This window comes from Nannobrachium achirus, assembly GCF_963921795.1.
Source record: "Nannobrachium achirus genome assembly, chromosome: 10".
NCBI classification, from domain to species: Eukaryota; Metazoa; Chordata; class Actinopteri; order Myctophiformes; family Myctophidae; genus Nannobrachium; species Nannobrachium achirus.
In genome coordinates this window covers 45,790,169-45,816,723 of record NC_137819.1, presented here as the reverse complement: position 1 = coordinate 45,816,723, position 26,555 = coordinate 45,790,169, and the positions used below count along the sequence as shown (strand labels likewise).

Below are 26,555 nucleotides of genomic sequence, written 5' to 3'. Positions count from 1 at the left end.
CCATACGCATTAATACCCTGCTGATGAAACGCTCTTATGCTGATGCGTCGTAGGCCTGTCACAATTATTACATAATCGTCTAATCGCAATTATTTGACATAATCACAACATTTTTTGTCATAATCGTTTCCATGTTGAAAAACAAACACAATAATACCTGGGCAATGTTCCACTGTAGCTGCTGAGTCTGTTGCACTCCGTACACCTGCTGGTGATGTAAACCTCCCATCTGCTGCTGTCCCGCCACGCCTTGCTGCTGCTGCCCCATCACGCCATGCTGTTGAACTCCCATCATGCCGTTCTGCTGCTGTCCCATGATGCCTTGCACCATCCCTGACATGTAGGGCGAGCCGCCGGTTGCGGCGCCAGGCTGAGCCATGACCGTCTGTCCTCCCATGATGCCACTCTGCATGCTGTTGTGTGGAACGCCCATCATGCCGCCCTGCCCGGCTCCCACCATGCCGCTCTGCTGCGGCGGGCCCATCATGGCCATCTGCGACGCCATCATGGTAGCTCCCATGCCTCCCCCCGCCTGTGCCAGGCCAGAATGGTACGACCCGTACGGATGGGCGGGGTATCCCATCTGGTTCATGTAGAGCCCTGCTGAAAACACAATGCGGGCCCGCTGTGAGATTTGGTGGAATAGCCCTTTATCATGTGTCCCAAGGTGTCGTGTGTGTGTGTGTGTGTGTGTGTGTGTGTGTGTGTGTGTGTGTGTGTGTGTGTGTGTGTGTGTGTGTGTGTGTCAGGCCCGGCGCTACGGGGGGGCCTGCTGGGGCAGTTGCAAGTTGTGCCCCCTCAGTTTATTCTATGTAAAGTCAAGAAAATATCACAAATAACACAAATATTGGCTGAATATTATTATTGTCATAGAGATTACAATAACAGTATTGAAACACTCAGCCTGAATTGACATTTCGTTTCACTCCATTATTCAGTCTGAACTCACTTCCACCGAAGGCGATTGCAGGGATGGGCGTTGCCAAAAAAAGGCAGTCTTCAGCTATTGGTTCAGTGTGGCTGGCTAGTTAGTCCCCCCAGGAATCCGCGGAGAAAAATGCTTTATTCCGCGGAGAACAATCCTGATTCTGCGGAATTCTGTGGTGAACAATTCTTGATTCCGCGGACATTAATAAACAACCTAAAATGACCAGTTATCAAGCTAAAAATGATATAGTTCTAATAATCAAGTAAAACCCTTCATGAAATAGCTACAATTAATTGTAATTAGTGGTTAGAATAATCAAATAATCATTTTTGAGAATAAACATCTAATATTAAATCTATTATTTTTTTAATTGTTATTGTTTTTAATAATTACTTTCTGTTGCAAAGACTATATTGTCATGCAAATTAACCAATGCCCATAGTAACCACATTTTAGAGGATAGCCTACCTACTACCTAGTATGGGTGTAATATTTATTTATTCTCTTCTGTATTAGCATTGTTATTGCCAGGACCATTATAGAGGCAGAGAGGAACTATAGATCAGGACACAGTTTCTGTCAGGAACGAATGTGGGACCGGACCAATACAGCGTCAGTGCAACTAGCAGGAGGAAGCTAAGCTATTCCCCAGGCTCTGTATGAAGTGGCCACTTGCCAGACCATGTACACATTGTTTTATAATAGTAGTAATGACTACTCCCGCCGCTCTGCTGCCACTCGCGACCGCTATTCCGCGGACGTCAGAAAAGTCCGCGAACGGCCGAGAAATCCGCGGGTGGTCGCGAATTCCGCGAAAAATTCTGCGATCGCGGAATCGCGGATTCCTGGGGGGACTAGCTAGTGGCTAGCCTGTTGCTTGCTAGTGCTACTTGCTAACCAAAGAAACAGTCAGAATAGGAGCACTACGAACTAGTAATCAAACACAACATAACATGCCTGCTACTGGTGTTTCATAGCGAGATCGATACGATCGCATTTTACCGCAATTTACCGCATTTTAACGCGACGCGATGCGCGGTACGGTACGGCGGCGGCGCTGGTGTACTTGGAAACACACATGAGTTCTGGGAAACCCCCACCCACGCTGATCACAAGACGCTGATTATTCGCCGATCGGATTTTCAACCGAGGCAGGCCTCTTCTTATGAGAGCGATGCTAGACCTGAATCGCCAAAACAAAAAATTTAAAGGGGTGTGGCTAGCGATTCAGGGTCTGGAACTAGGCTACAGTTGCCCCCTATAATAATTATCTGATGTTTATTATCCGCAGCTGGTGCAGCAATTTAAAATCACCTAAACCACAGCGCAGTAGCAGCGGCTGTTATTTCAGCTCCCAAAAACTGGCATCTGCTGTAGGTATTATGGATAATAAAAACAATGTTCATTATTACTAGGCTATATATTAAATATGTGCCCCCTCAAAATTTTCAACAGCACCCTTAGTCATTTCATCCTGCAGCCGGCCCAGGTGTGTGTGCGTCTTGTATTGTCTAGTTCCTGTATTGTTCTAGTTTTCATAGTTCTATGTTCATGTCTTCCCCAGCTGTATCTCATTTGTAATCAGCCCTCATGTGTATAATAGTCTCCTCGGTAAGTCCTTGTCGGGTCATTGTTTGTGTTGCATCATTCATGTCAGTCTGTCTGTAGCCTTCTGGAACCCAGGCTTTTCATTCGCCTTCGGCTCAGCCTGTCTGTGATGTCTTCTCTGCTCACCTGCATTATACAGTATATGTGTTTTGAACACCATTATGTGTGTGTGTGTGTGTGTGTGTGTGTGTGTGTGTGTGTGTGTGTGTGTGTGTGTGTGTGTGTGTGTGTGTGTGTGTGTGTGTGTGTGTGTGTGTGTGTGTGTGTGTGTGTGCGTGCGTGCGTGCGTGCGTGCGTGCGTGCGTGCGTGCGTGCGTGCGTGCGTGCGTGCGTGCGTGCGTGCGTGCGTGCGTGCGTGCTTGCTCGCGCACATGTTGCCGTCTACTGTACTGTATGTGTACATGCACAGAGTACTGTATAACATGGTCTCCATTGTATAACACATGCATCACTTTTAGACTCACAGTCCTTTAGCAGGGAGTTTTTCTTTCTGTTTATCCCTCTAATCTCCCCACCAAACTGCAAATGGAATTGTTTGAAATCGTACATCATGCCTTACAATACTCACAAAGCGACAAAGCACCCGGCAGTCATTCATTTTGAATGGTTGCTGGGCTACACTGAGTGACATGCATGCACTGAGTGACCTGCCTTGCAGCTCGCAAATATTGATGACAAACTTTTAAAATAGCCATTGTAACTTTGATGTTAATATTGAGCAACTGCATTGTGTATTACTTACCTAAAATGTCATCAGAAACGTATTTTTTTGTACCACATAGGGGAAATATAGATGCACCCCACTTTCTTAAAACTACATAAGCACAAGTACACCCACAAGCTACAGTGGAATATCAGGGAATCCAGGTGTAGACCACAACCTCGTGGTGATGACACATACTGTACTGACAAAGTCGCTGCTGGTGTGTGTACAGGGTGTTATGGCAATGTCTATGGCATCCTAGAAGGCTTGCTTTTTGGGCTTGTCAGCAGGTTAGATTATGTCTTCTGTCTTTTAGACAAATACCATTTCAAGTTTGAACCAAATGCAGTTATTTGTCAAACATCGTCCATTGTGCCTCTTGAAAAAATGTATAGCTCTACAGGTTGATATGTAGATACAAAGACATATTTGACTATACATCTCTTGACTTAGAGTCAAGAGTTCTTACCATGGGCAGAGACAGAGGGTGCGGACGCATACAGAGACAGGATTGAGTCCTTGGACAGTTTTTTGACAGTACCCTCTTCAGCTTTGGCTGCCGGATCCAGGAACAAACTGAGGTTGTCGGGGACAGAGGCAGCCACTCTGGGCATGGAGCTCGACACAGGCTGCAGTGGAACCAGAGGAGCAATGCTTGAATGTAACCAAAACTTATCTTGAAGACAGCACATGTACAGCAGTGATTTATACCTTCTTTATTATTAATGAAAGGATCCCCAGTTTGATATGCATTAGACCCCAGACCCCCCATTTAACCCATTTAGGCCTACAATTATTGAATGCTTTAACTATTGAAAAATAGCAGATATACCGTACAAGCTCACAGCGCGGCACCGAGTGCCGCGCTGCGAGCTTGTAGATCTGCTATTTTTGAAAAATCGTGAAAATGTGTGCACATTTTTCAATATATATTTTTCAAAGCAGACTTTTGTAACTCAAATCTCTGCTTCTGGGGGGGTCCCTGGAACAACATATTTTGAGATGGGGGTCTGCGGCCAAATAAATGTAATTTTGGGGGTCCTTGACATGAAAAAGTTTGAGAACAGCTGATTTAGAGGAAGGATTTAGAAGTCCGGTCAAAGATCGGGTCAAAGATATTCAAAGACTTGCACACATTTTCAAGATTTTTCGAAAATAGCAGATCTACAAGCTCGCAGCGCGGCACTCGGTGCCGCGCTGTGAGCTTGTATATCTGCTATTTTTCAATAGTTAAAGCATACAATAATGGTTAAAGTGGTTCAAATCTAACGCGACTCGGGCGCGTTCCAGGTATTTGAGAGTTAATTTATTATCTCTGGTACACCATTATCAAATCCTGAGAGTATACAAATGGACCCTTGCCACTTGCCAGTGCACTTCTTTCCGTCTGCGCACTCTGAGTTACCTACCATACATTATGTGTCCATTTGATTCCAAACTATCAATCATTTAGCTGGAAATGTGAAAAGGTTGGAATATTTTTGAAACATTTGAATAACATGAATCTTGAATGGGGGTCTCTGTCACGATATAATAGCAACTTTAAGCAAAGGGACGGCTACGGCAGATGCCAAAGGTAACCGGAAATGAGCAGCGCTCGTCGCTCGATAGATAAACCTGCCACCGTCGCGGCCGTCTCTACAACGCCAGAAGGTCCCTTCCCACATAGCGTCTACTACGTCTGCTGCATAGACGTGTCGCCATGGGAACCAAAGCGTTCAGTGAAAGGGGAGGGGCCCCGTTGCCGACGGCTGTTTGCTTAACGATTTTGACCGCTACGGCGTTTACGTCATAGCAGCCGTAGTCCCGCCTCGGGTTGCGGTTGTAGAAACAGGCTGCTTAAACAGCCTATTTACAGAATGGAGCCTGCGGTCAAATACATATACATTCTGGGGTCCTTTACATGAAACGGTTTGAGAACTACTCATATGGTATGTCTCTTACGGTGCTATGGATGGCGGAGGCAGAGGAGGAGGCTGGCAGTGGGTTGAACAGATCCAGGGCCGGGCTCCCTTTGTCTCCCGAAAGAGAAGCTGCACCGTTAGACACCGCTGGACTGGGGGAAGGGGCGTCTGAACAGCAGGGAAGGGAAGGGTGACAGGATGAATTGATTTGCAAGCGTAATGTTGAGCACACAATGGGCATTTGGAGTGTGTGTGTGTGTGTGTGTGTGTGTGTGTGTGTGTGTGTGTGTGTGTGTGTGTGTGTGTGTGTGTGTGTGTGTGTGTGTGTATATGAGCAGATCATTAAGGCTGCTCTTGACAGTATATGCAAATTTGCCATATCACTGTATGTACTGTGTGCGTGTGCGTATGCGTGTGCGTGCACGTGAGCGTGTGTGTGTGTGTGTGTGTGTGTGTGTGTGTGTGTGTGTGTGTGTGTGTGTGTGTGTGTGTGTGTGTGTGTGTGTGTGTGTGTGTGTGTGTGTGTGTGTGTCTGTGACAGCATACCCAATCCAAGCAGATCTGTAACAGACGGGGACTGTGTCCTTGGACTGGCTTCTTTTTTCTGTCACAGCAGAACGAAGGCAAATAAAATACTGTGGATGTAATACATCTGACTCTGCACTGACAAATATCAGCACTAATTATGCAGATGGATGTAAACAGTGGACATGGATCATTTCACTGTATACAAACACAACAGAGAGCACACTCACCAGTTTCATCTTTTCGAATACAACTGGCTCCTTGGGGATGTTATCACAGCTCTTCTCTTTCTACAGTACACAGAGACAAGTTCAGAGTCAGACTGGCATCCCACATCAGATTTTTGCAACTATTGCCAATGAGTTGGCGATGTTTGAATACACAAATCCGTTCTGATCTCTTGCTAATAACAGTGTAGAGCCTGTCTACACTGTTATTTGCGAGAGATCAGAATGGATTTGTGTCCTAAAGATCACTTGAGAAACAAATCAGATTTGCCTTAAGTCTGGACAAAGCCATGCATACAGTATATGCATTGGAGAGGGAATGTGTCCAGAATCACAATATTATTTTTGCTGGGTATGTTTAGACACAAGGAATCTTTCTTGCTGAATCAACAGTAATATCAAATTATACTATTTAAACAAAATACAAAAAAAAACAGGCTAGTAACAATGTACACTAACGTGATTATAGAGGCTGATATTGCAACTTTCCTTTTTGAGTGTTGTAGAGACCAACATCCTCTTATGATCACTTTTGTCTCTGCCTTGTTCCACAACGTGACACACACACACACACACACACACACACACACACACACACACACACACACACACACACACACACACACACACACACACACACACACAGAGTTCCCCGCATGTACCGTAGCAGCCCTGCCTCCCTCACAATGTTGTACTCAGCTCTCATCACTCAACTCATCTTGTTTGCGCCACTTGAAAATAGCTGTCACAGTGTTGTACATAATACGTGGGTGTTACTATAGCTTACTAAAGATGAAGTGTGCAGAGCCTCTGTGAACGGTTTTGAATGACAGATTATGAGGCACTCCGGACAAAAGTAAAATGATTGCGCGTCTCTCGAGCTTCCCCAGCAGTATTTGGCTTAACTTTTGTCCAGAACAGTCAGTACAAGGAAAGGCTGCTGTAGCATATCGTCACTGTCGGGCAGAAACCTCGTATCTCCAAGTTGTTTTGCAAATAAAGCCCTGCTTCATCATACAAGCCGTCGCACAAAAGTAGTGAAAACAGCAGATCGCCTGTAGATCGGCTGTTTTCACTAGTTTAAATCATTTTTTAAATGATACAGTACATACAAAACAAATGATTTTGGACATACAAGGTTTCCACCCGACAACGACGATGTATGCTTTTACAAAACACCGGGCAGCCCCCCTACGTTTTTTTCAGTTAATATGACAGATCTTTCTGTGCTCATGGCAATTCCCTTTTGAGAATTACCGGTAAATGTCACCATACAATACACATATCATACAATTTGCGTGCGTGCGTGCGTGCGTGCGTGCGTGCGTGCGTGCGTGTGTGTGTGTGTGTGTGTGTGAGTGACTGTAGTCTCACCCTGAGCATCTGGATGTCAATAACCTTGTCCATGTATTTCTTCCTGTCATACTTGTCCCTGATGAAGATCTCTGCAGACCTGCACAGTCTGTCAAGGAGACAACTGCTTGTGCTTTATTGCTTTCTCTCTCTCTCTCTCTCTCTCTCTCGCTCTCTCTCTCTCTCTCACACACACACACACACACACACACACACACACACACACACACACACACACACACACACACACACACACACACACACACTGGTGGTAAGGAAAGGATACTGGTCCGTCTCTGGGCGTTGGAAGCACTCTGGTAAGAAGGCCTCGAAGAGACGCTTGGCCTTGGCGTTCCCCATCTCCTGAACACACTGATGGCAGAGAAACACGTTAGCAGCTGGTTCATGACCTGAACCAAAAACAAAACTTGAGAAAAGGCAGCACAGACTCTTTCCCCTCCGGGCTGCAAGGCTCCCAGGCTGTGGAACCACCTCACCTCCCTCCTTTGACCAGGATGGCAGAGTGTTCCTTTTAGTCGACACTCTGGGGCCTACAGTTACAGTAACACGAGTCTAGTCCAGTGTTTCTCAACCTTTTTTCTGCATGGGCACACTTTTCATGTCCCAAGAATCCATGGGCACACCAACATAATACGGGGGTATAAATATCGTCACTGTCGCCTGTCGGGAAGAAACCTTGTATCTCCAAGTTTCAAATTTGTATGTTTCTTCGCAAAGTAAAGCCCTGCTTCATCATACAAGGCTGTCGCACAACAGTAGTGAAAACAGCAGTTCTACAAGCACACAACGCCTCGCACCGCGAGGCGTTGTGCTTGTAGATCGTCTGTTTTCACTAGTTTAAATCATTTTTTAAAATGATTAATACAATACTGGCTTTCAAGCGGTTTCAGGGGGCACACTTGACCCTTTTCGGGGGCACACCAAAGGTCCCCATGCAGGCACAGTGGTTGAGAAACACTGGTCTAGCCAACACTCCAATCGCATACGGTACCTAGCATCCATGGAGTCAACATCCTGGGCAGGGGTCATCGCCATGTTGGCGTGTGGTGGAAGTTTTTGGAAAAATGCTAGTGGACTCCTAATGTGCCATATAGTGTCCTAGTAAACCAGTGTCATACATATTCTGAGGAAATCCTGGAGATTTGACATTCAGTGATCCGGTCTATATGATCAAAATAAGAACATTATAATGGCGTGTAAAACAGAAAATCTAAAAATTGCCACAGACAAGAAGAGCAAGTCTTTGCCACGGACACATGTGTCAGTGTACGGACATATTGATGACCCCTGACCCTGCATGGGGCAGTCGTGCAGCCTCTGACCTGGATTTGTTCCTGTGTCCACTGGTCCAAGTTGACCGACTTGACCTTGGAGATGTGGACCCCGAGGTTGCGATGGATCCCCGCACAGCGGATGCAAATGAAGATCCCCAGGTTCCATGACGCCCACCGTGGACCTAGTGGACAAGAATGGGCGAAGAAGAGATTAGACCAGGGGTCTTCAACAGGGGGTCCGGGACCCATAGGGGGTCCTCAGAGTTACTACAGGGGGTCCTCCAAATATTCCAATCCTTTTATTAACAACTTGAACCCTTGTGTCCATATTCTAAGAACTTTAGCCAAAAATAGCAGATCTGCTGCGAGGCGTTGTGAGCTTGTAGATCGGCTATTTTTGGCTAAGAGGTTTGGTGTAGAGGAGAAAAAGGGCAGACTAAGTACAGAGTGAAAGGTCAAGTGGTTAAATATCTGAAAACACAAATTGACATGAATCCAAAATACACTAATAATTGTGCTGTCTAACAATGAAAGTATATGGAATCTATCAAGGTCAAGGTATACTTTATTTGTCCACAAGGGAAATTTGTCTTGGGCTTTCACCCCTGCTACAACCACACACAAAACATCAGTAACAAACAGTAGAAATACATACATTACATTGTGCACAGTGATTAATTAATACTCTGTCAGTGCTGTTTCAGAGCGTCGTTCAACAATCCAATGGACACAGGTACAAATGATTTTTTAAACCTAATGTACTTCCATATAGGTTCACCGTACCTTCTTCCCGAAGGTAGAAGTACAAACTTCCCATGTAACACATGAGTAGCATCACCAATTATTGTCTGAGCCTGCCTTAGTGCCGCCTGCTCGTAAATAGACTGCAGAGAGGGGAGTTGTCTTACTCCTATAATCTTCCCTGCAGTCTGAACCAATCTCAACAATTTGGACCTCAGTTGCACTGAGAGATTACCGAACCAAACTGTAATACCAAATCTAACCAGGCTCTCCAAGACTGCCCGATAGAACACTAACATAAACTTTTGGTCAACACCGTGAACCCTCAGACGGCGGAGGAAGTGTAGTCTTTGCTGTAGTTTACTACAGAGACTGTCCACATGTGTATTCCATGTTAATGAATTGTCAATAGAAATGCCCAAGTATTTATATGAAGAAACCTGTGAGATGGCTGAGTCATGAATGACCACAGGCCTGTGGTCACCAACGCTATGAGAAGGTTGTGGGGGTCCCTGGCTGCTTCATCTCTCTCTCAACAAAGGGGTCCTCTGCCTAAAAACGTTGAAGACCCCTGGATTAGACGTTTTGACAGAGAGTGAGAATAACGGGATCTTGATTTCAAACTCTCTTGATATGACACAAACCAGCTCACGGTCTTATACACACAGACCCAGAAAAACAGCCAAACGTCACAGGAAAAAGGATAGACAGTGAAGAGGTCGAAGACACAATGTTCAACCTTTTTGAAGAGGTTTACGTAAACACAGAGACACACTGAGAGGATGAGAGAATGCTACGGAGAAAGTTTGAGAAGGGCGGAATGAAGAGCAACATGAACAAGAAAGACTGATTAATTTTTGTCCAATTATAGACAGTCGGCCCAACCCAAGACCTCATTCGTGAGTTGGAACTCAGCAGGGATTCCGCGCCTATAATCCCTTGTAAATCCTGTGTGTACTGACACATAATAGGATCCATCCACCACAAGTGTTAGCCTACATAGCTGGTACTGAGGGGGACATGTCTCTGGTACTGAGACAAGACAGAGAGGGAGACAGATGAGACTATAGAGCCAGACCGATTTTGGAGAGTCTTAGCCAACTCATTTCTGATGTTTTGACCGATTTTTCTAAAAAGAAAAAGAAAATGTAGATCTGCCATTTAAAAAAAATAACCCTATGTCCAAAATAGGGATGCCAGGTTGACTGTGTATTGGTCTGTATTGCTGCTTTGTGGCGGAATCTGATTATTGTGTGAGTACAGTACAGTATGTGTGTGTGTGTGTGTGTGTGTGTGTGTGTGCGTGTGTGTGTGCGTGCGTGTGTGTGTGCACAGATGTCAGGATGTAGCCTGGACAAGGTCCTTGGAGGGTGAGAAGATAACGTTGCTCCTTGGTTATTTATTTTTTCTGCTAAACTTACGCAACGGCCCTCTTTGGGAGAATGCAGTCAGCTTCAAAGAGAATACCAGAGCTTGGTGTCTCTCTCATCTATCTCCTCTTGGCCTTCCCTCTTTTCTTCCACTCTCCCTGCCCTCCCCCCTCCCTTCTCCTCTTTCCTGCAGGCAGACTGCATATTGTACAACTGTATGTTGCCTATATAATAGGCCAGGGGCGTCAATTGGGTATGGCAGGGATGCGACCGCAGTTTTTCCCGGTGAACCTGAGCGCAACGGTGGGGGCGCGGGAGTGTGGGGAAACACACTGACTATTGCCGATGATGGAGTGGTATAGCTTTATGTATTGAGAGGCACTCTTGCCGATTTCGCAAGAGACTCGTCGCCAATTGTAAGATATTTAAAAGTTATTTGGGGCCATAATGATAACCTTTCTTCCCACTACTAGACTAAGGATTTATATTGTCTGTGTTATTGTTTACAACCACAATTATTCCCGTGTGGCAAGATCGCAGTTCCACTAGTTTTACTAGTAGGCTTAACCTGACTGCGCCAGATAGTTGCAGCAGTGCGTAACGCTCTGCCTTACATCTGGGACCTCTCGGGCAGACTCGATGTAAGGGGCGGGCCATTTTTTGAAATTCTTTAGCAGGTGATTGGATGTGGCCGTCTCTCTATCACAGTCTGGGAGTGCCAACTCCAACCACTCATATTGGCCTGTCTGCATCCATGTGGTCTGCAATCAGACTCTACTGGCTCAGAGCCGCTCAGAGCCCGCCCGTAACTGCCGCTGATTGGTCCGGCCCGGGGCTTTACGAGCGTTATCAACTCCCACCAAGAGATCTCAGATGGTAAAGTAGGGCGGTAGCCTACGCACTACTGCCACAATCTGACACAAGTCAGGTTATAGTAGGCTAGTGTAGGCTTAGAAGCCTTTTCAGAAGTTAATTTAATGTTTTCCATTAATGATTTCCTTTATCCTCATCTAATCTTGCGCTAATGCACGCAACTGTTTTCGCCAGGTTTTAGGGCCTAGTAGGCTTTTCAGAAGTTATTAATGTTTTCCATTTAATGATTTCCTTTATCGTCATCTTGTGCTAATGCACGCAACTGTTTTCGCCAGGTTTTAAGGTCTTATTTTAGTTGTTTCTCATAAGCTCGCGACCTTCCTTGCCCATCGGCCCCCACCGTTGCGCTCAGGTTCAACTGCGGTCGCGGCAGGGATATGCAGCTGCCATACCCTAGGTCCAGGGGGAAAATAAAAGTTACTTTTAAATATAAATCCATGAATGTCTATCTGTGCTGGTTATTATATGTTGCTAAATTACAGTAAAATAACTACAAATGCAAAATTCTACAAGATGGTCACTTTAACAAGGTATTATTGCGACCGTAGGTCGCATTTACTACCAAAACCTCCACAGGCTGTCTGTCTGTCAGTGAGTGAGTGAGTGAGTGAGTGAATCCGTCACACTTTTGCCCTGCTCATATCTCCACAACCGTTGCCCCCATCCATGCCAAATTTTGCACACACACTCCTTGACTGCCAAACTACAACCTCCAAGGACCCCCGGAGCCCCAGGGACCCCCAGGTCCCTGGGGGACCCCCAGATGAAAAAAATGACCAAATGTGCTCACACATCACACGTCACACTTTTTCCCTGCTTATATCTCCGCACCCGTTGACCCGATCCATGCCACATTTTACACACACACTCCTTGCCTGCCAAACTACAACCTCCAAGGACCCCCGGAGCCCCAGGGACCTGGGACCCCCAGATGTAAAAAATGACCAAATGTGCAAAAATGCCCAAATGACCACCCCAACGGGGCTGCTCACGGGGAATTCCCGGGGACCACCGACTCCTGGTGCTCCAGAACGGATGCAAAAGTGGTGGCGCCCCCAGTGGAGGACCTCCTGCCACTGCAGCGCACATAAAATGCCGTAACTCGGGCTAGGAGCGTCCGGGAGAGCCGGGGCCGTTACCTATTCGTCCGCCAAGGCAACACGGAGACCCCACCCCTCATTTCTCACATGGCCCTATTCTAGCGCCACCTTCAGGCCGATTTTTACAACACATTTTTGGACACTGCTCCTACAGTTTTTGCCCTAAAATCACGAATATCACTACACAGCATGTCTACACTCATGTCATCAACATGGATGAGGAAGATTTGGGAAAAACAAATTTTTGCCCTATTTGTGGAGATAAGCCACCTACGGTCGCTTATCTCCCGATTAGGGAGTCTTACTGGTAATTATATTCTCCACACTTGTATTCTCCCCATCTTGACAAAATGGTATATTCCCAGGTTCCGCAGGTCAGCTGCACAGGTGCAATGCATTATTGTTAATTGTGGCACGTTTACTAACATGCCAAGTTTAGTTGCACCAGGCTGCCATATCCAGCCCAAGAAACTGTAGAAACGGGGGAAACAAATAAAATGTACTTGTTAAAAATAAATGTATCATGCCTGTTGCTAACAAGACACCAGTCATGTTGCCATACCTTAGCTTTTTCTGAACTGATGCCACTGCTATAGGCTACTCCTTCTCCTCACCACATTGATGCAGTACACCCCTCTTAGCACTAGATGGAAGAGCTGCATTTGGTTTGGCTTTCTCACTGTGAACTCTGCTGACTGCTGATGCCAGGGGCGGGGTAGTGGGGTAGGGAGGATTTGCGAAAAGGGCCATTCTATGCTAATGAAAGAGGAAGTTCATTTTCGGAAACAGAAAACATGCAAAACCTTCCGCTTGCATGGCGACAAGAGAGGAAATGCTTGTGTGTAAATAAGGAAAAAATGCACTCTTGTCTGAGTTGCATCCTGCAGGGTGTGCTGTCAAATGAACTTATCTGACTAATTGTTCACATGGCCGACAACAATTTAATTCAAAACATGGTTCAACAACAACATTGACAATGCAAGCGCACAGCCCATGATCTTCCTATGTGCACACACAATAATGAAAGATCAGGGACGTGCAGAGAGCGGCAGGGGCTGAAATTTCTAAAAGGGCCTTTTGGTGGAAATAAGGTCGGCTATTTTCAGTGCGTGATACCACACTGAACTAAGCATAATCAATAAAGTCAATCAAGTCATCAAGTAAATACTGGAGATGTGGTGTGCGGCATGGATTTCTACACAGAGAGGGCAATTCTTTTAACATAAGATGCTTCATTGAAGTTCAGGAGTGTTTGGAAAAAGCAATTCTCTTGAATGCTGCCTTCAGGTATGGCATGGAAAGAGGGCCTTTGAGTTTCTTTTACACATGGATAAAAAGGGCAGGAGCTCAAGCCCCCTTTGATGTCTATGTGTGCACGACACGTGCCTGTGAAAGATGATGGACGGACAGCCAAGAGACAGTAGCCATCAACTTGACTTGGCTGGTTTCAGCATGCCGGCTAATAATAGTAGAATTACTGAGCAAAGCCTACTTAAGCGTGCTCTAAACACTGGCACTGGGAGATAGAGAGAGAGAGAGAGAGAGAGAGAGAGAGAGAGAGAGAGAGAGAGAGAGGGGCGGAAAGAAGAGACAGCATGCATGATGAGATACAGAAACAGAGGGAGGGCTAGAGAGAAAGAGTAAAAAGGAGATGGGCCAACAAGAGATTTAGCACTGGAATGATTTTTTTTCTATTTGTCCTTCACAGCCATTCTCTCTATTCCCCATATCAATCCATACATCCAACTCTCTCTCTCTCTCTCTCTCTGTGTGTGTGTGTGTGTGTGTGTGTGTGTGTGTGTGTGTGTGTGTGTGTGTGTGTGTGTGTGTGTGTGTGTGTGTGTGTGTGTGTTTGTGTGTGTGTGTGTCTCTCTCACTAAAATCTCTTTCTGTGACTTTCTTTACCCATTTCTCCGGCCTCTCTCTTTTGCCCTCAATGCCTTGTGTGCTGACTAGGGCTGCACAATAAATATATTGTGTTTTAGTTTTTCATCGCAATATGAATTTCCAAATGTCATTTTCAGCGTTTTCCATGGTGTTACAGTAGATTGCTAGACATCGCAAGTAATCTGGTTTTGAATGACATCTATGAGACGCCATGCTGGCACCAAAATCCAATTCAGATTGCTCTTCCTCTTTCGATCTCGACTTACAGTAGCCTGACTTTTGTCCAGAGCGGCGCCTCACACAAAGGAAAAACAGCAGAAGTGCTATTTTATGAATGCTCAGCATTTGAGGTGAATGAACAAGGATCGGCAAGCCTGTATGCTAGTGATGCTACAAAGCCGTACCAACCAAATATTATGTACTTTGCAACATCAGTGGTATCAACTCCCTGTCTTTTTTCTTTAATTCTTTATCCCACGATTTTGTAACCCATTTTTCACCTGGTGCCAATTGCTTAAGCTGTAATCCTGGGCTCTGCTCTCCCTCTGCCAACCTGGGGAGGGCCCCGAACTGAGCTCATGCATCCTTCAGTGCAAGAAGAGTGAGCAACCCGTTTCTTAGCACCTGACAGGGGGGAGCTTCCCCGTTTGGACGTAGCTCGTGGAAGGAACACGCCATTCCAACCAGTTCCATTCCCCTCCATCAGGCGCCCCGGCTGACCAGGTGGGAAGGCATTATAGAGACCAGGATTACTGCATGTTTTTGTGAGGGTATCTACCCTAGGGGACACGGGGAGAACATGCAAACTCCACACAGAAAGGCCCTTTTGCCAACACCCCCCAGGGTGTGGGCACTGATGATGCGGAGGAGAGAACACACTCCCATCAACCACAGCGTCCCACGGCGGGAATCGAAACCTGGACCTTCTAGCTGTGAGGCGACAGCGCTACCGACTGTGCCACCGTGCCCCCATCAACTCCCTGTCTGTCTGCAGACTCTTATTTTATTTCTGTTGGTGGGCATGCATGAAAGGTGTGGCAGGAACAGCAAAGTTGGTAAAGTGTGGGAGAAAAAAACGATTTACAAAATGCACTTGTTTCCACAGACAGGTTTGCATCACTGCTGCTGCCTTACGCAAGGCTGTCAAAATAACGTTTCTTCCCCCGCAGAGGGCTAACATTGTGTAAACCTTCTTGTTTATTATGGCAGAGAAAAGAATGCCAACGCCATTCACGTTGGCGGACACAAAGACTAGCGGTTTGACTCACAGACAGCAGCGTGTACTGTACCTGATTTAAAGGGCACCCTTCAGAGTAGCGGAGTGCGTGGACCTGCGAATGAATGAATCACCCTGACAAATATACAGTTGTGTTTGACAAAGATGTGAGTTAAAGGGATATTCCACTTTCAACAGGGAGCAGTGGTAGGGCTTCTCTCCTCATACAACCCATTGTAACTTCAAACTCCATTTTAACCATGATAGATTCAATAAAGACACCCATTATTTTTTCCTGGAGACTCATTTTACCTTCCTAATACGTGAGCAGGCCGTGTTTTTTCGATAACTTTTTTCATTTATTTTTAATAATTATTTGGAAAAATGGAAAAAATGAAATACAAAAAGATAATTATTAAAAATAAATGAAAAATGTTATCGAAAAAACACGGCCTGCTCACATATTAGGGGGTAGTATGAGTCACCAGAAAAAAATAATGGGTGTTTTTAATGAATCTATCATGGTTAAAATGAAGTTTGAAGTTACAATGGGTGTGTGTGGGGAGAGGACCTGGGCCTGGAGGGCCTGGTAACATTCAATACCAGGAATATCTAAATATTCAATCAAGCTAATTAAAAACTTTTCAGGGTGTTCATAAAAGCCTGATGATAAAATTACCAAAAGTTTTTTTGAAAGTGAAATATCCCTTTAAGTAGTATCAGTTGGAAGAGACGAGTTAAAATCACAGGAGGCCAATACGGGAAGTGATGGTTTTATAGTGCTCTCGTAGATGCCAAATGGTGTACATTAGTTGTTTGATCACCTGCTGCGACTCAGTATAGGGCAGGGGTGGGCAACTTTGATGATGGTGAGGGCCACTATATTTCCATCTTCACTCCAGAGGGCCACATTGCATATTGCTACGTCCTACTTTGTCATTCTAGTATCTTATACAAAAGAAGCAAAAATAGCAGATCTACAAGCTCAAAACGCATCGCACTGCAATGCGTTTTGAGCTTGTAGATCGGCTATTTTTGCTTCTTTTGAATTGGAATTTTTTACTGGAATCCTTTCAAACGCATTTAGTTATATAGGGCTACCCATGTTAAATTTATGAACTCAAATTCAAATACATTGGACATAAAAAAAGACATTTTAATACTACTAGTCATTAAGCTACTAATATAGACTGACGGAATTAAAGCAGGTCATGTTTGGAATTGTAACAGCTGAAATCAATAATATATCAGTATTCTGGTATTAGCCTGCGGGCCGCATTAAGTGAAGGTGTGGGCCGGATGTGGCCCCCGGGCCGCCAGTTGCCCATGTGTGGTATAGGGGAACACTGGGTCCTAATGAACCTCTCTGACAGGCACACACATCACAGTGTGCACACACACAAAATGAGCGCGCACCCACTTACTGTACCCGGCATCTACAGTGCAAACTGTACACATAGACACATCTAAACTGACACACACACACACACACACACACACACACACACACACACACACACACACACACACACACACACACACACACACACACACACACACACACACACACACACACACACACACACACGTGAGCAGGTGCATGTGTGGCTCATTAGCCCATATCCCACAAGGATAAATAGTGGTCCCGGCAGGTGCAAGGATTATCCTTCAGGGGAACTGTCGTCACTGTGCCATGTGCCCTCCCTTCCACCTCCCCTCCCCTCCCCTCCCCTCCCCTCCCCTACCGCAGACTCCATATACAAAATAAAATGCATTACAACAGTGTTTCTCAAACTTTCAAATGTCAAGGTCTCCCCATAACTCTGACAGTGTACAAAATGGAACCAAATGAACCCGTTTGGTTCCATTTTGTACACTGTCAGAGTTACAGACTCTATGGGTCAATTTAGACCCCTCTAAAGGAACCCACAGAGTCCCTGGAATCCACTTTGATAACCACTGCATTACAATATATTAATGCAATATATTTGTATACAAATACAAATATATATACAATAATTTGGACTGTCCTACATAATGCTCTATAGAAGAAAAGTATCAAATGTTATTCCAGGGCGCAAGAAATGTTTTCAAATTTGTTTTGGCACGCTTTGTGTGTTCTGAAAAGATATAATGTAGGCCTATGTCAAATGTATATATTTTGTGGTTATGCACTGTAAAACCCTGATTCTAAATTTAAATCAACTGAACAGTGACTAGAGTACAGTAAAGTAGGCTAGTGCCTTCCCATGTCCTTGCTGCTACCCAGCCTTCAGCCACAGAACTGAGCCAGAAAGCTCAAGGCCTCTCAGTGACCCAGTAAGAAACAGCACAAGCAGAACCAGCGCAGCAGATGGACACGTATTGATAATTCAAAACACCCTCCAACCAGGGGCGTCACACCAAATTCTGGGCCCTGGGTAGTGTACAAGGATTCACTGCGGGCCCCCCATGAATGTTAACTATTGAAAAATAGCAGATATACAAGCTCACAGCGCGGCACCGAGTGCCGCGCTGCGAGCTTGTAGATCTGCTATTTTTGACAAATCTTGAAAAATGTGTGCCAAGAAACCCATGTTTCCATGTCAGTGATGCTCAAACTTTTTCATGTGAAGGACCCCCCATCTCAAAATATTGAGTTCCAGGGACCCCCAGAAGCAAAATTTGAGTTACAAATGTTCACTTAAAAAATACATACATTCAAAGATTTGCGCACATTTTCACGACTTTTAAAAAATAGCAGATCTACAAGCTCGCAGCGCGGCACTCGGTGCCGCGCTGTGAGCTTGTATATCTGCTATTTTTCAATAGCTAAAGTTACTATTGCCCCTCCACCTTGGGCCCTGGTAGCTCAGTCCCGCTTTCCTACCCCTTGTGACGCCCCTGCCTCCAACTGCCACTTTACTTATAGCCTAATTGCTGATGTGTTGACTGAGAGTTTGTTTTCTGATCAATTTTGAAAAATGTATGTTTGATTAAAGTTTATAATTTCGAAGATTTAACTTATGAGCAAAAACTAATAAATGAAAATAAACACAAATAACTTTATTTTATTTTATCACTTTCAACCTTTTCAAAAATAGCAGATCTATAAGCTCATAATATTTCATGTTGGAATGCATTGTCCTTGTAGCTTGATCTGCTATTTCTGGAAAAAAAAGTTTTTAAAAAGAACCGTTTTTGAAAAGATTTGCCGCGTGTCACTCCCCAGTTCCCATCTCTCCACCCATTTCCTGTCAGTCTACTGTCCTATCTAATAAAGGCATAAAAGCCCCCAAAAAAACAAATCTTTAAAGAGTTCTGAAAATCATAAGCAATCAGCGGTAAAAGAAAGGTATCAGAGCTATGTTGTGGTCTTTGTTGATGTAATATTAATCGCAATAACTGAATTGTGACGTGAGTCAGCTCAATTTCCTGAGTGGTGACACACTGTACTGATGCAATTACCAGTGGTGTAAAGTAACTAAGTACATTTACTGTACATTTACTGTACTTAAGTACAATTCTGAGACATTTGTACTTTACCTGCATGAGTATTTCCAATTTCCAATACTTTTACTTCTACTGCACTACATTTCAGAGGCAAATTGTACTTTTACACACTTTAGTTACTAGTTACTCTGTAGATTTTCATTATTATTACTAAACATTCATTAACCACTTCAGCCCTACATACATTTCAGCCAGATTGTAAGCTAGATCGGCTATTTTCAAAAGATTTTTATACATTTGAAAACTTGAACTAGGACATCGTGACTCGGGCGGCCGAGCTTCTAGTTCTGTATAATGAGTACTTTTACTTTTGGTACTATAAGTACATTTTGATACCAATACTGATACCAATATTTGTACATTTTACATTTACATTTTACTTTTACTTATTAATGCATTAATTTGCACTATTGATACTTTTACTTATATTAACAATTTGAGTACTTTTTCTAGCACTGGCAATTACCAAGTTGCCTGTTTTTTTTATACATGTGTCTTTTGTAATTTGTCAAACTCAAGCATTCATATTATTTCATTGGAAAGCACGTTGTAAACGTGCGTGTCATTTCGAGATGAATAGAAAAGTGCATTCATGTTAACATCAAGTCAACATCAGAGCCAAGCGCACAGACCAGAGTGCTGTGTCACTTCCAGACGGGGCAGGGCAGGGGTGACATTGAACCAGCCACCGTGCCAACCTCCTGCGTTTACAATGTGACTCAGTGCCAACTTGGCCATAGAAAGAAGGGGGCGGGGAGGCGCTCCCACAGCCAATCACCATCATCCCCTTGTTTCAGCCAGGGGTGTCACACCAAATTCTGGGCCCTGGGTACAAGGATTCACTGCGGCCCCCCCCATGAATGTTCTTCATAGGGGGAGGGGGTTTAACCCATTTAGACTGGGAACGCATTATTACACATTATTTAGTGCTTTAACTAGTGAAAAATAGCAGATATACCAAGTGCCGCGCTGCAAGCTTGTAGATCTGCTATTTTGGAAAAATCAAGAAGATTTGTGTAAGTCTTTGAATATTTCAAATCCTATGTCAGTGGTGCTCAAACTTTTTCATGTGAAGGACCCCCAAAATGATATGTATTTGGCCACGGACCCCCATCTCAAAATATTTAGTTCCAGGGACCCCCCAGAAGCAAAATTTTAGTTACAAATGTTCGCTTAAAAAAATACATATATTCAAAGATGCACACATTTTCACGACTTTTCAAAAATAGCAGATCTACAAGCTCGCAGCGCGGCACCAAGCTTGTATGCTATTTTTCAATAGCTAAAGTATAAAATAATGAAGGCCCCTCTGCCTTGGGCCCTGGTAACTCAGTCCCACTTTTCCCCCTCCTTTGTGACACCCCTGGTTTCGGCACAGGACCACCACTACCCACCAACCGCTGGTAGGAAGACAGAGAGGAGGGTGGAGGAGAGCGGGGCCGTGGATGGAAGTGGGAGTAATATCGCCATGGTGACCCATGGGTGTAAACGTAAACACGAGAGCGATGGAGACAATGCCTGGAAGGGGGGGGTGGGTGGGGCGGCGGGGCTGTGCGCTCGCAAAACACTTGAAACCCTTTGAGGGTAGGGTCGAGAGACAGACGCCAACAATTACCTGATCTGCCCTCTCTCTCTCTCTCTCTCTCTCTCTCTCTCTCCCTCTCTCTCTCTTCCCGTCTCCCCATTATGGTGCAGTCTGCCGTAGCATGAGCGATTGACATATTTGCTAACACAAGGATATCCATGTGGTCGAAATGCTTTTAGACCTGTGCTATTAGAGAGCCAGGGAGTGTCTGCAGGCTTTTTGAGAGTGTCCCGGTGGAGCCAGAACCCCTTAACCTTGAAAGTATCAGCGCCACGCTCTCTACTCACTCACTGAGATGAGAGAGTCATCACAGTAGGTGTGGACATTATGCGGAAGTGGACGAGCCGTTTATGGGAGATACAGTACAAAGACACTGGGAAGGGGCAGAAAGAGAGAGAGAGAGAGAGAAGGGGGGGTGGGGGTGAATAGTGCTTAGTCAATAAATGGCACATAAACTGTCGGCAGTACACAGTCAAATCAAATATACAAAGTCCAAGGTGCATGGTCAAAACATAGCAATAGATAAATAGCAATGGATAAATACTCTAGCACAAGGGTCTTCAACAGGGGGTCCGGGACCCCTAGGGGGTCCTCAGAGTTACTACAGGGGGTCCTCCAAATCTTTGTGTGATAGAAACTCCCCTTTTTTATATTAACCACTTGAACCCTAGTGTCCATATTCTGAAACTTTAGCCATAAATAGTAGAACGGCTATTTTTGTCAAAGTAGTTTGGTGTACTGTAGAGGGGAAAAGAGCAGAGTGAAAGGTCAAGTTTATTAATTATTGACCATTCAAGTGGTTAGATATTTGAAAACACATTAACATGAATCCAAAATACACTGATGATTGTGCTGTCAAACGATGAAACTATGAAAGGTTGTGGGCGGTCCCTGCTTCATCTCTCTCTCAACTATGGGGTCCTTGGCCTGAAAACGTTGAAGACCCCTGCTCTAGCACTATGGAAGGCAGCAAGGCTTCTTGCACAGGTGGAAAACCTATCCAGCAGATAGGAATAGCAGCAGGCATGTGTACTGTATATAAAATCACAGTCCTGTCTGGTCCATTTAGTTTGATGTGTACACTCTCCAAGTTAAATGAACACTGCATGTCACTCTGTATGGTTCTCTCATCTTGGTATAAGCTGTTGGGGTTCCTGGGATAGCTCCAGTCCACCTGCTTGTGGATGTTTTCTTGTGTGCAGCGCAGGTGAAAGCACATACAGACTATGTACAGTATACCTTCAGCCACTTCCCGCTGCTCCACCCAAACAAACCACACAGTAATCCATGTCAAAGCACAAAGTAAACAAGATTAGACAAAAGCCCTGTCCAACACCATATGGCTGAAAACACCACTGGAGGGATTGGGGTGGTCCGGTATAAATGCATTAATGCTGATGGGTTTCTCTGTGTGTGTGTGTGCGTGCGTGCGTGCGTGCGTGTGTGCGTGTGTGTGTGTGCGCGTGTGTGTGTGTGTGTGTTTTGTGCTGTAGGGGCATTTTGCACGGGAAGTGTATTCTATTACACTTCTCATGTATAGTAACACCTTCAACTGAATGTGCTAATTAGATAATTGGTGAAATCTCTGACAACCTTTCTATTGACTGGGAGTGGGACAAGAATCTGTCCGTCCTCCGTCTGTCTGCATGCTGACATCACTGATACTACACAGTGTCGCCGGTATCAGCCGCATGCTGAAACAATGCCTACACCACAGACAGGTATTGCACAACTGGACGTCAATGGTGACTGTTCTGCCCAACGGGTATCGGTCTCTCCGACAAATGTCACCATACTGTAGCATATTATTAGTTAAGAAAAGAGAGGAGGCACCTGTATAAAGTGACAAGAACCTTCTTTAAAACCCCATAATGTTGTTGTTCCAAAGGAGACGAGGCAGCCAACTCCATGTTGGTCTGTGTTTACTGGGATAGACAGCACACAGCAGCACCAACCTGAGGCGTTCGCCTAACTCTGAGACCGTAAACATGGACCATCACAGTCAAATGAACACTCTTGGATTTCACGGTGTAGGACAGCGGAGAGATAGAAAGTATAATTTGGCCTTTAGGGAGACTCAGGAGTGAGGTGCTGGTGGGATTCAATTAAAATGGCCTGTGGGAGTATTTGCTTGTCACAGGGAGTGTCTTACAGTATTATGAGCCCATCGCATCATCAAAGGGTATCGTACACCACTGGTCCCCAATCACTGGGTCATGGACACATTTGTGAATTATTAATTTGACTGTTATCTATTATGTGACCTTTAGGCAATGAGTTGAGAGTATAGGGTGAAATCAGGCCCGGCAGCACGAGGCCCCTTAGTCAAGATGGATTGAAGAAGTTAAAAAATATATATAATAATAATAATATCAATATCAGTGGCATAGCATGGATTGTACCTGGGAGGCTGGGACAATCAGATTCTCTAAAGGGTGTATATTTCAGCCTGAATGTCTTGTCTACAGACAGGCTGCAGTGCACTTTTTTGGACATAAAAAGAATATATATATACCGGTATGGTCGTACCCTTCACTTAAGCGCATGCTCCCTAAGCCACTGTCTCCTGGCGCTGGGTGAAATGTACACGGTCAACTGCATGTCTCTTATTTTGATTTCTGCATATGTACACTAATACTGCTAATGTTTGTCTATATGCTGTGAGTTTTCTTGCCACATTGTCCAGGAAAGGAAAGGAAACAAACTGGGGCAACAGCATAACTGTCTGCATATAGGCCTACACACATTGCTGTCGGTTGGAAACCTCATATGTATTTTTTATTATTTTAAAAACACTTTAAAATACTGAAAATAGCCTCTCACAATGCATTGCTTTAAAAGGCCAAACCTCACCAATGCAACTAGTCGCAACTCCTCGCAACAAAACAGTTTTTGTCACACCAAAAAAAGAAGAAAAAAAAAGCAACTCCTTGCAACAGCCATTGGGGATAACGGTTGCAAGTAGATGCATGCAACGGTTTTGTTGCAAGGAGTTGCATGCAACGGTTTTGTTGCAAGGAGTTGCGACTAGTTGCATTGGTGTGGACCGGCTATGTTCACTACTTCTATGTGGAACTCTTTTATGATGGAGGAGGGCATACATTTTATTTAAAAAGAAATATAGAAAAACATAAAAAGCCTTGACAGACACAGTGGTAGACTGATTACTTCCCCATGTTACTTCCCCATATGTGTGTGTCTCTATGTCTGTGGTAATATCTCTGTGTTTGCTTGTGTCTCTATGTGTCTGTTTGGCCATCATTGTCTGTTTACCGCTGTGTGTTCTGTTGTAGCTGCATGGACACCTGAGCCAGAGCAGCATACCTCCATCAGCCTACTTTCCTGTTTCTAAACATGAAATGCAGTTTCCCTGTATAGTTAGTAAATGATTATGAAAATCCATTAGATTACTTGCCTATTTAAACCCCCCCGGCCCCCCCACTACTACTACTACCACCACCAGAGTGAAAATAGCTGCTCACAACGTGTCGCTTGTAGATCTGCTCTTTTATGATGAAGTAGGGCATTCATTTCTGGAATCTTTGCAATATGGAGATAGGTTTCTTTCCAACAAGCAGCGAAATTATCCATCCATGTATCATCCAGATAGACCAAAAGGAAGACATAGGAGCCATAATTGATCAATTCTGCAGTCATATACCAATTAATAACATTATAGGTATGTTTGCGTCGGAACACAAATGCACATGCACAAACACATTCACATGCACATCAACTCTGTCCATGGTTAATGCTGGTTTAGGACCCGTTCCCATTTCAGTCTAGGCTCCCTTGGTATATGAGACACAAATGCTGCCTGCGTGCTTCCATGCATGCATGCGTGCGTGCGTATGTGTGTGTGTGAGCGTGCGCACTCCTGTGCGCGTGAGTGTTTGTTTGTCATTCCCACTGAAATGTTTCCATGGCTCTAATGGTTAATTTAATCGTCGTACGACGGTGTCGGCCAGTGGAAATATCCGATCTACAAGCTCACACTGCGTCGTGATATGACGTATTTTGAGCTTGCAGATTGCCTATTTTCGGCGTGCAAAACTGGTGCGCAAAGAAGTATAACTCAGGCTTATGTACCTCCCTAGGCACAGATACTGGAGCAAGGCGTGGTAACAAGAAACCTTTACAGTAAGTGACTGTTGTTATGAACCATGTTACTCTATGACAGCGAGTATCAACCTTGTTAGTTTCAACAACCCCCACTTTGAAATACCACGGATCCAAATTATATGATTTTTTTATTATTTCTGGGACCCCAATCTACTCTGTAAAATCATCAGTGTTAATTTAACTCTTTTGAGAAATGGAACCAAAAGAACACGTACTGTGTGGTTACTGTATGTAAACTCTCCGTTTGGTTTCAAACTATCATGGCCTGCGGGGCCCCAGATGCCATGTTGACAACCACTGCTGTTTGAACAGCTTTCATTCAATAATGTTTAATGAAACGGTTTTCGTCAGCCAGGCCAATGGGCTGTTAGAGGAGCACACGTTCATTTAAGTCTATGCTTAAAGGACGACTTCACCACTTGTCAACCTAATGTTCATGATAAAATAGCACAATTTATTTCTACTCTGTCTGTGTCTCATGGGAGGGCTGTGGGCAGTTCAGATGATGCCAATGACATCTTCGATGGAGAATCCAAGCTAATAGAAACTGTAAACTTCCTATTCCTTTAAAAAAACTTCCAAAGGATGATGTCACTGGCAGATGGTTTTCTTAACTCCCCAGAGCCCTCCTATGACACACAGACCGAGTAGGGATGGGACGATATGAAAATGTCATATCACGATTATTGTGACAAAAGAAATCGCGATTTACCGGTACGATATTATCGCGATAATCTAAATCCATTATCCTGGGGCGGAATATTTGCCAAAAAATAGTAGATCTACAAGCTCACAACGTGTCGCGCTGCGACGCGTTGTGAGCTTGTAGAACGGCATTTTTTTGGCAAAGACATTTGATAGAGAGTGAAAAAAAAGACTGTATCAAGCATGTACAGTATATTATGAATACCTTTTACCAATTATAGAGGGTTTAAGTGGTACCGGATATGCAGCTTGGCAAATAAAAGGTGAATTGATCCCAATGCATGACAGAGGACGATATCGCGATACATTAAATCTCCACGATACGATTATCGTGAGTGTTTTTTATCACGATAAACGATAACATCGCGTATCATCCCATCCCTAAGATCAAGTAGAAAACAATTGTGCTTTTTTTATCGTGAACATTAGTGAGGACCAATTATATGACGATAGGTTGAAGAGTGGTGAAGTCGTCCTTTAACCAGCCAACCCTTAAGGGTCCATTTTCAGACTCTCTCAGAGTTAAACATACACTCAGGATTATAGTGTATAGTTAGTTGCAGCAGACCTCAAGTACCTCTCTCACCCCTTATATCCGCTCATCTGCCAAAAACCTTGGTGTAACTTTCGACAGGGCCTTCAAATTCAATCAACATATCAGTTACGTTGCTAAAACCAGCCTTTTTCAGTTAAGACTTCTGGACAAGGTTAAGCCATGTCTCCCCTGTCATCAACTGGAAAATGGCTATTCACGCCTTCATCTCATCCCGATTGGATAACTGCAATGCACAATACTCTGGCATAGAGCAGGCACTCAGGTGCCTGCAACTCGTACAAAATGCAGCGGCCCGCCTCCTCACAGGTACACAAAGACATGAGCATATTAGCCCTGTCCTCGCCTCTCACTGGCTCCCTGTCTAG

At 44.5% G+C, this 26,555-nt stretch overlaps 1 protein-coding gene across 2 annotated transcripts in view; it reads right to left on the bottom strand.

Annotated features, from left to right (window-relative positions):
• smap2 (small ArfGAP2) overlaps positions 1-26,555 on the bottom strand; it is a 38,691-nt gene that overhangs the window by 6,021 nt on the left and 6,115 nt on the right. Inside the window, exons 2-9 of one of the 2 annotated variants that reach the window (XM_080734883.1) lie at positions 8,592-8,725; positions 7,535-7,620; positions 7,270-7,348; positions 5,899-5,958; positions 5,690-5,747; positions 5,184-5,311; positions 3,709-3,868; positions 158-603 (exon numbers count right to left, since the gene is read on the bottom strand). In XM_080734883.1, the coding sequence (XP_080591009.1) occupies positions 158-603; positions 3,709-3,868; positions 5,184-5,311; positions 5,690-5,747; positions 5,899-5,958; positions 7,270-7,348; positions 7,535-7,620; positions 8,592-8,725 (1,151 nt within the window). The remainder of the gene's footprint in view (positions 1-157; positions 604-3,708; positions 3,869-5,183; positions 5,312-5,689; positions 5,748-5,898; positions 5,959-7,269; positions 7,349-7,534; positions 7,621-8,591; positions 8,726-26,555) is intronic. The other variant, XM_080734884.1, reaches the window with a different exon arrangement.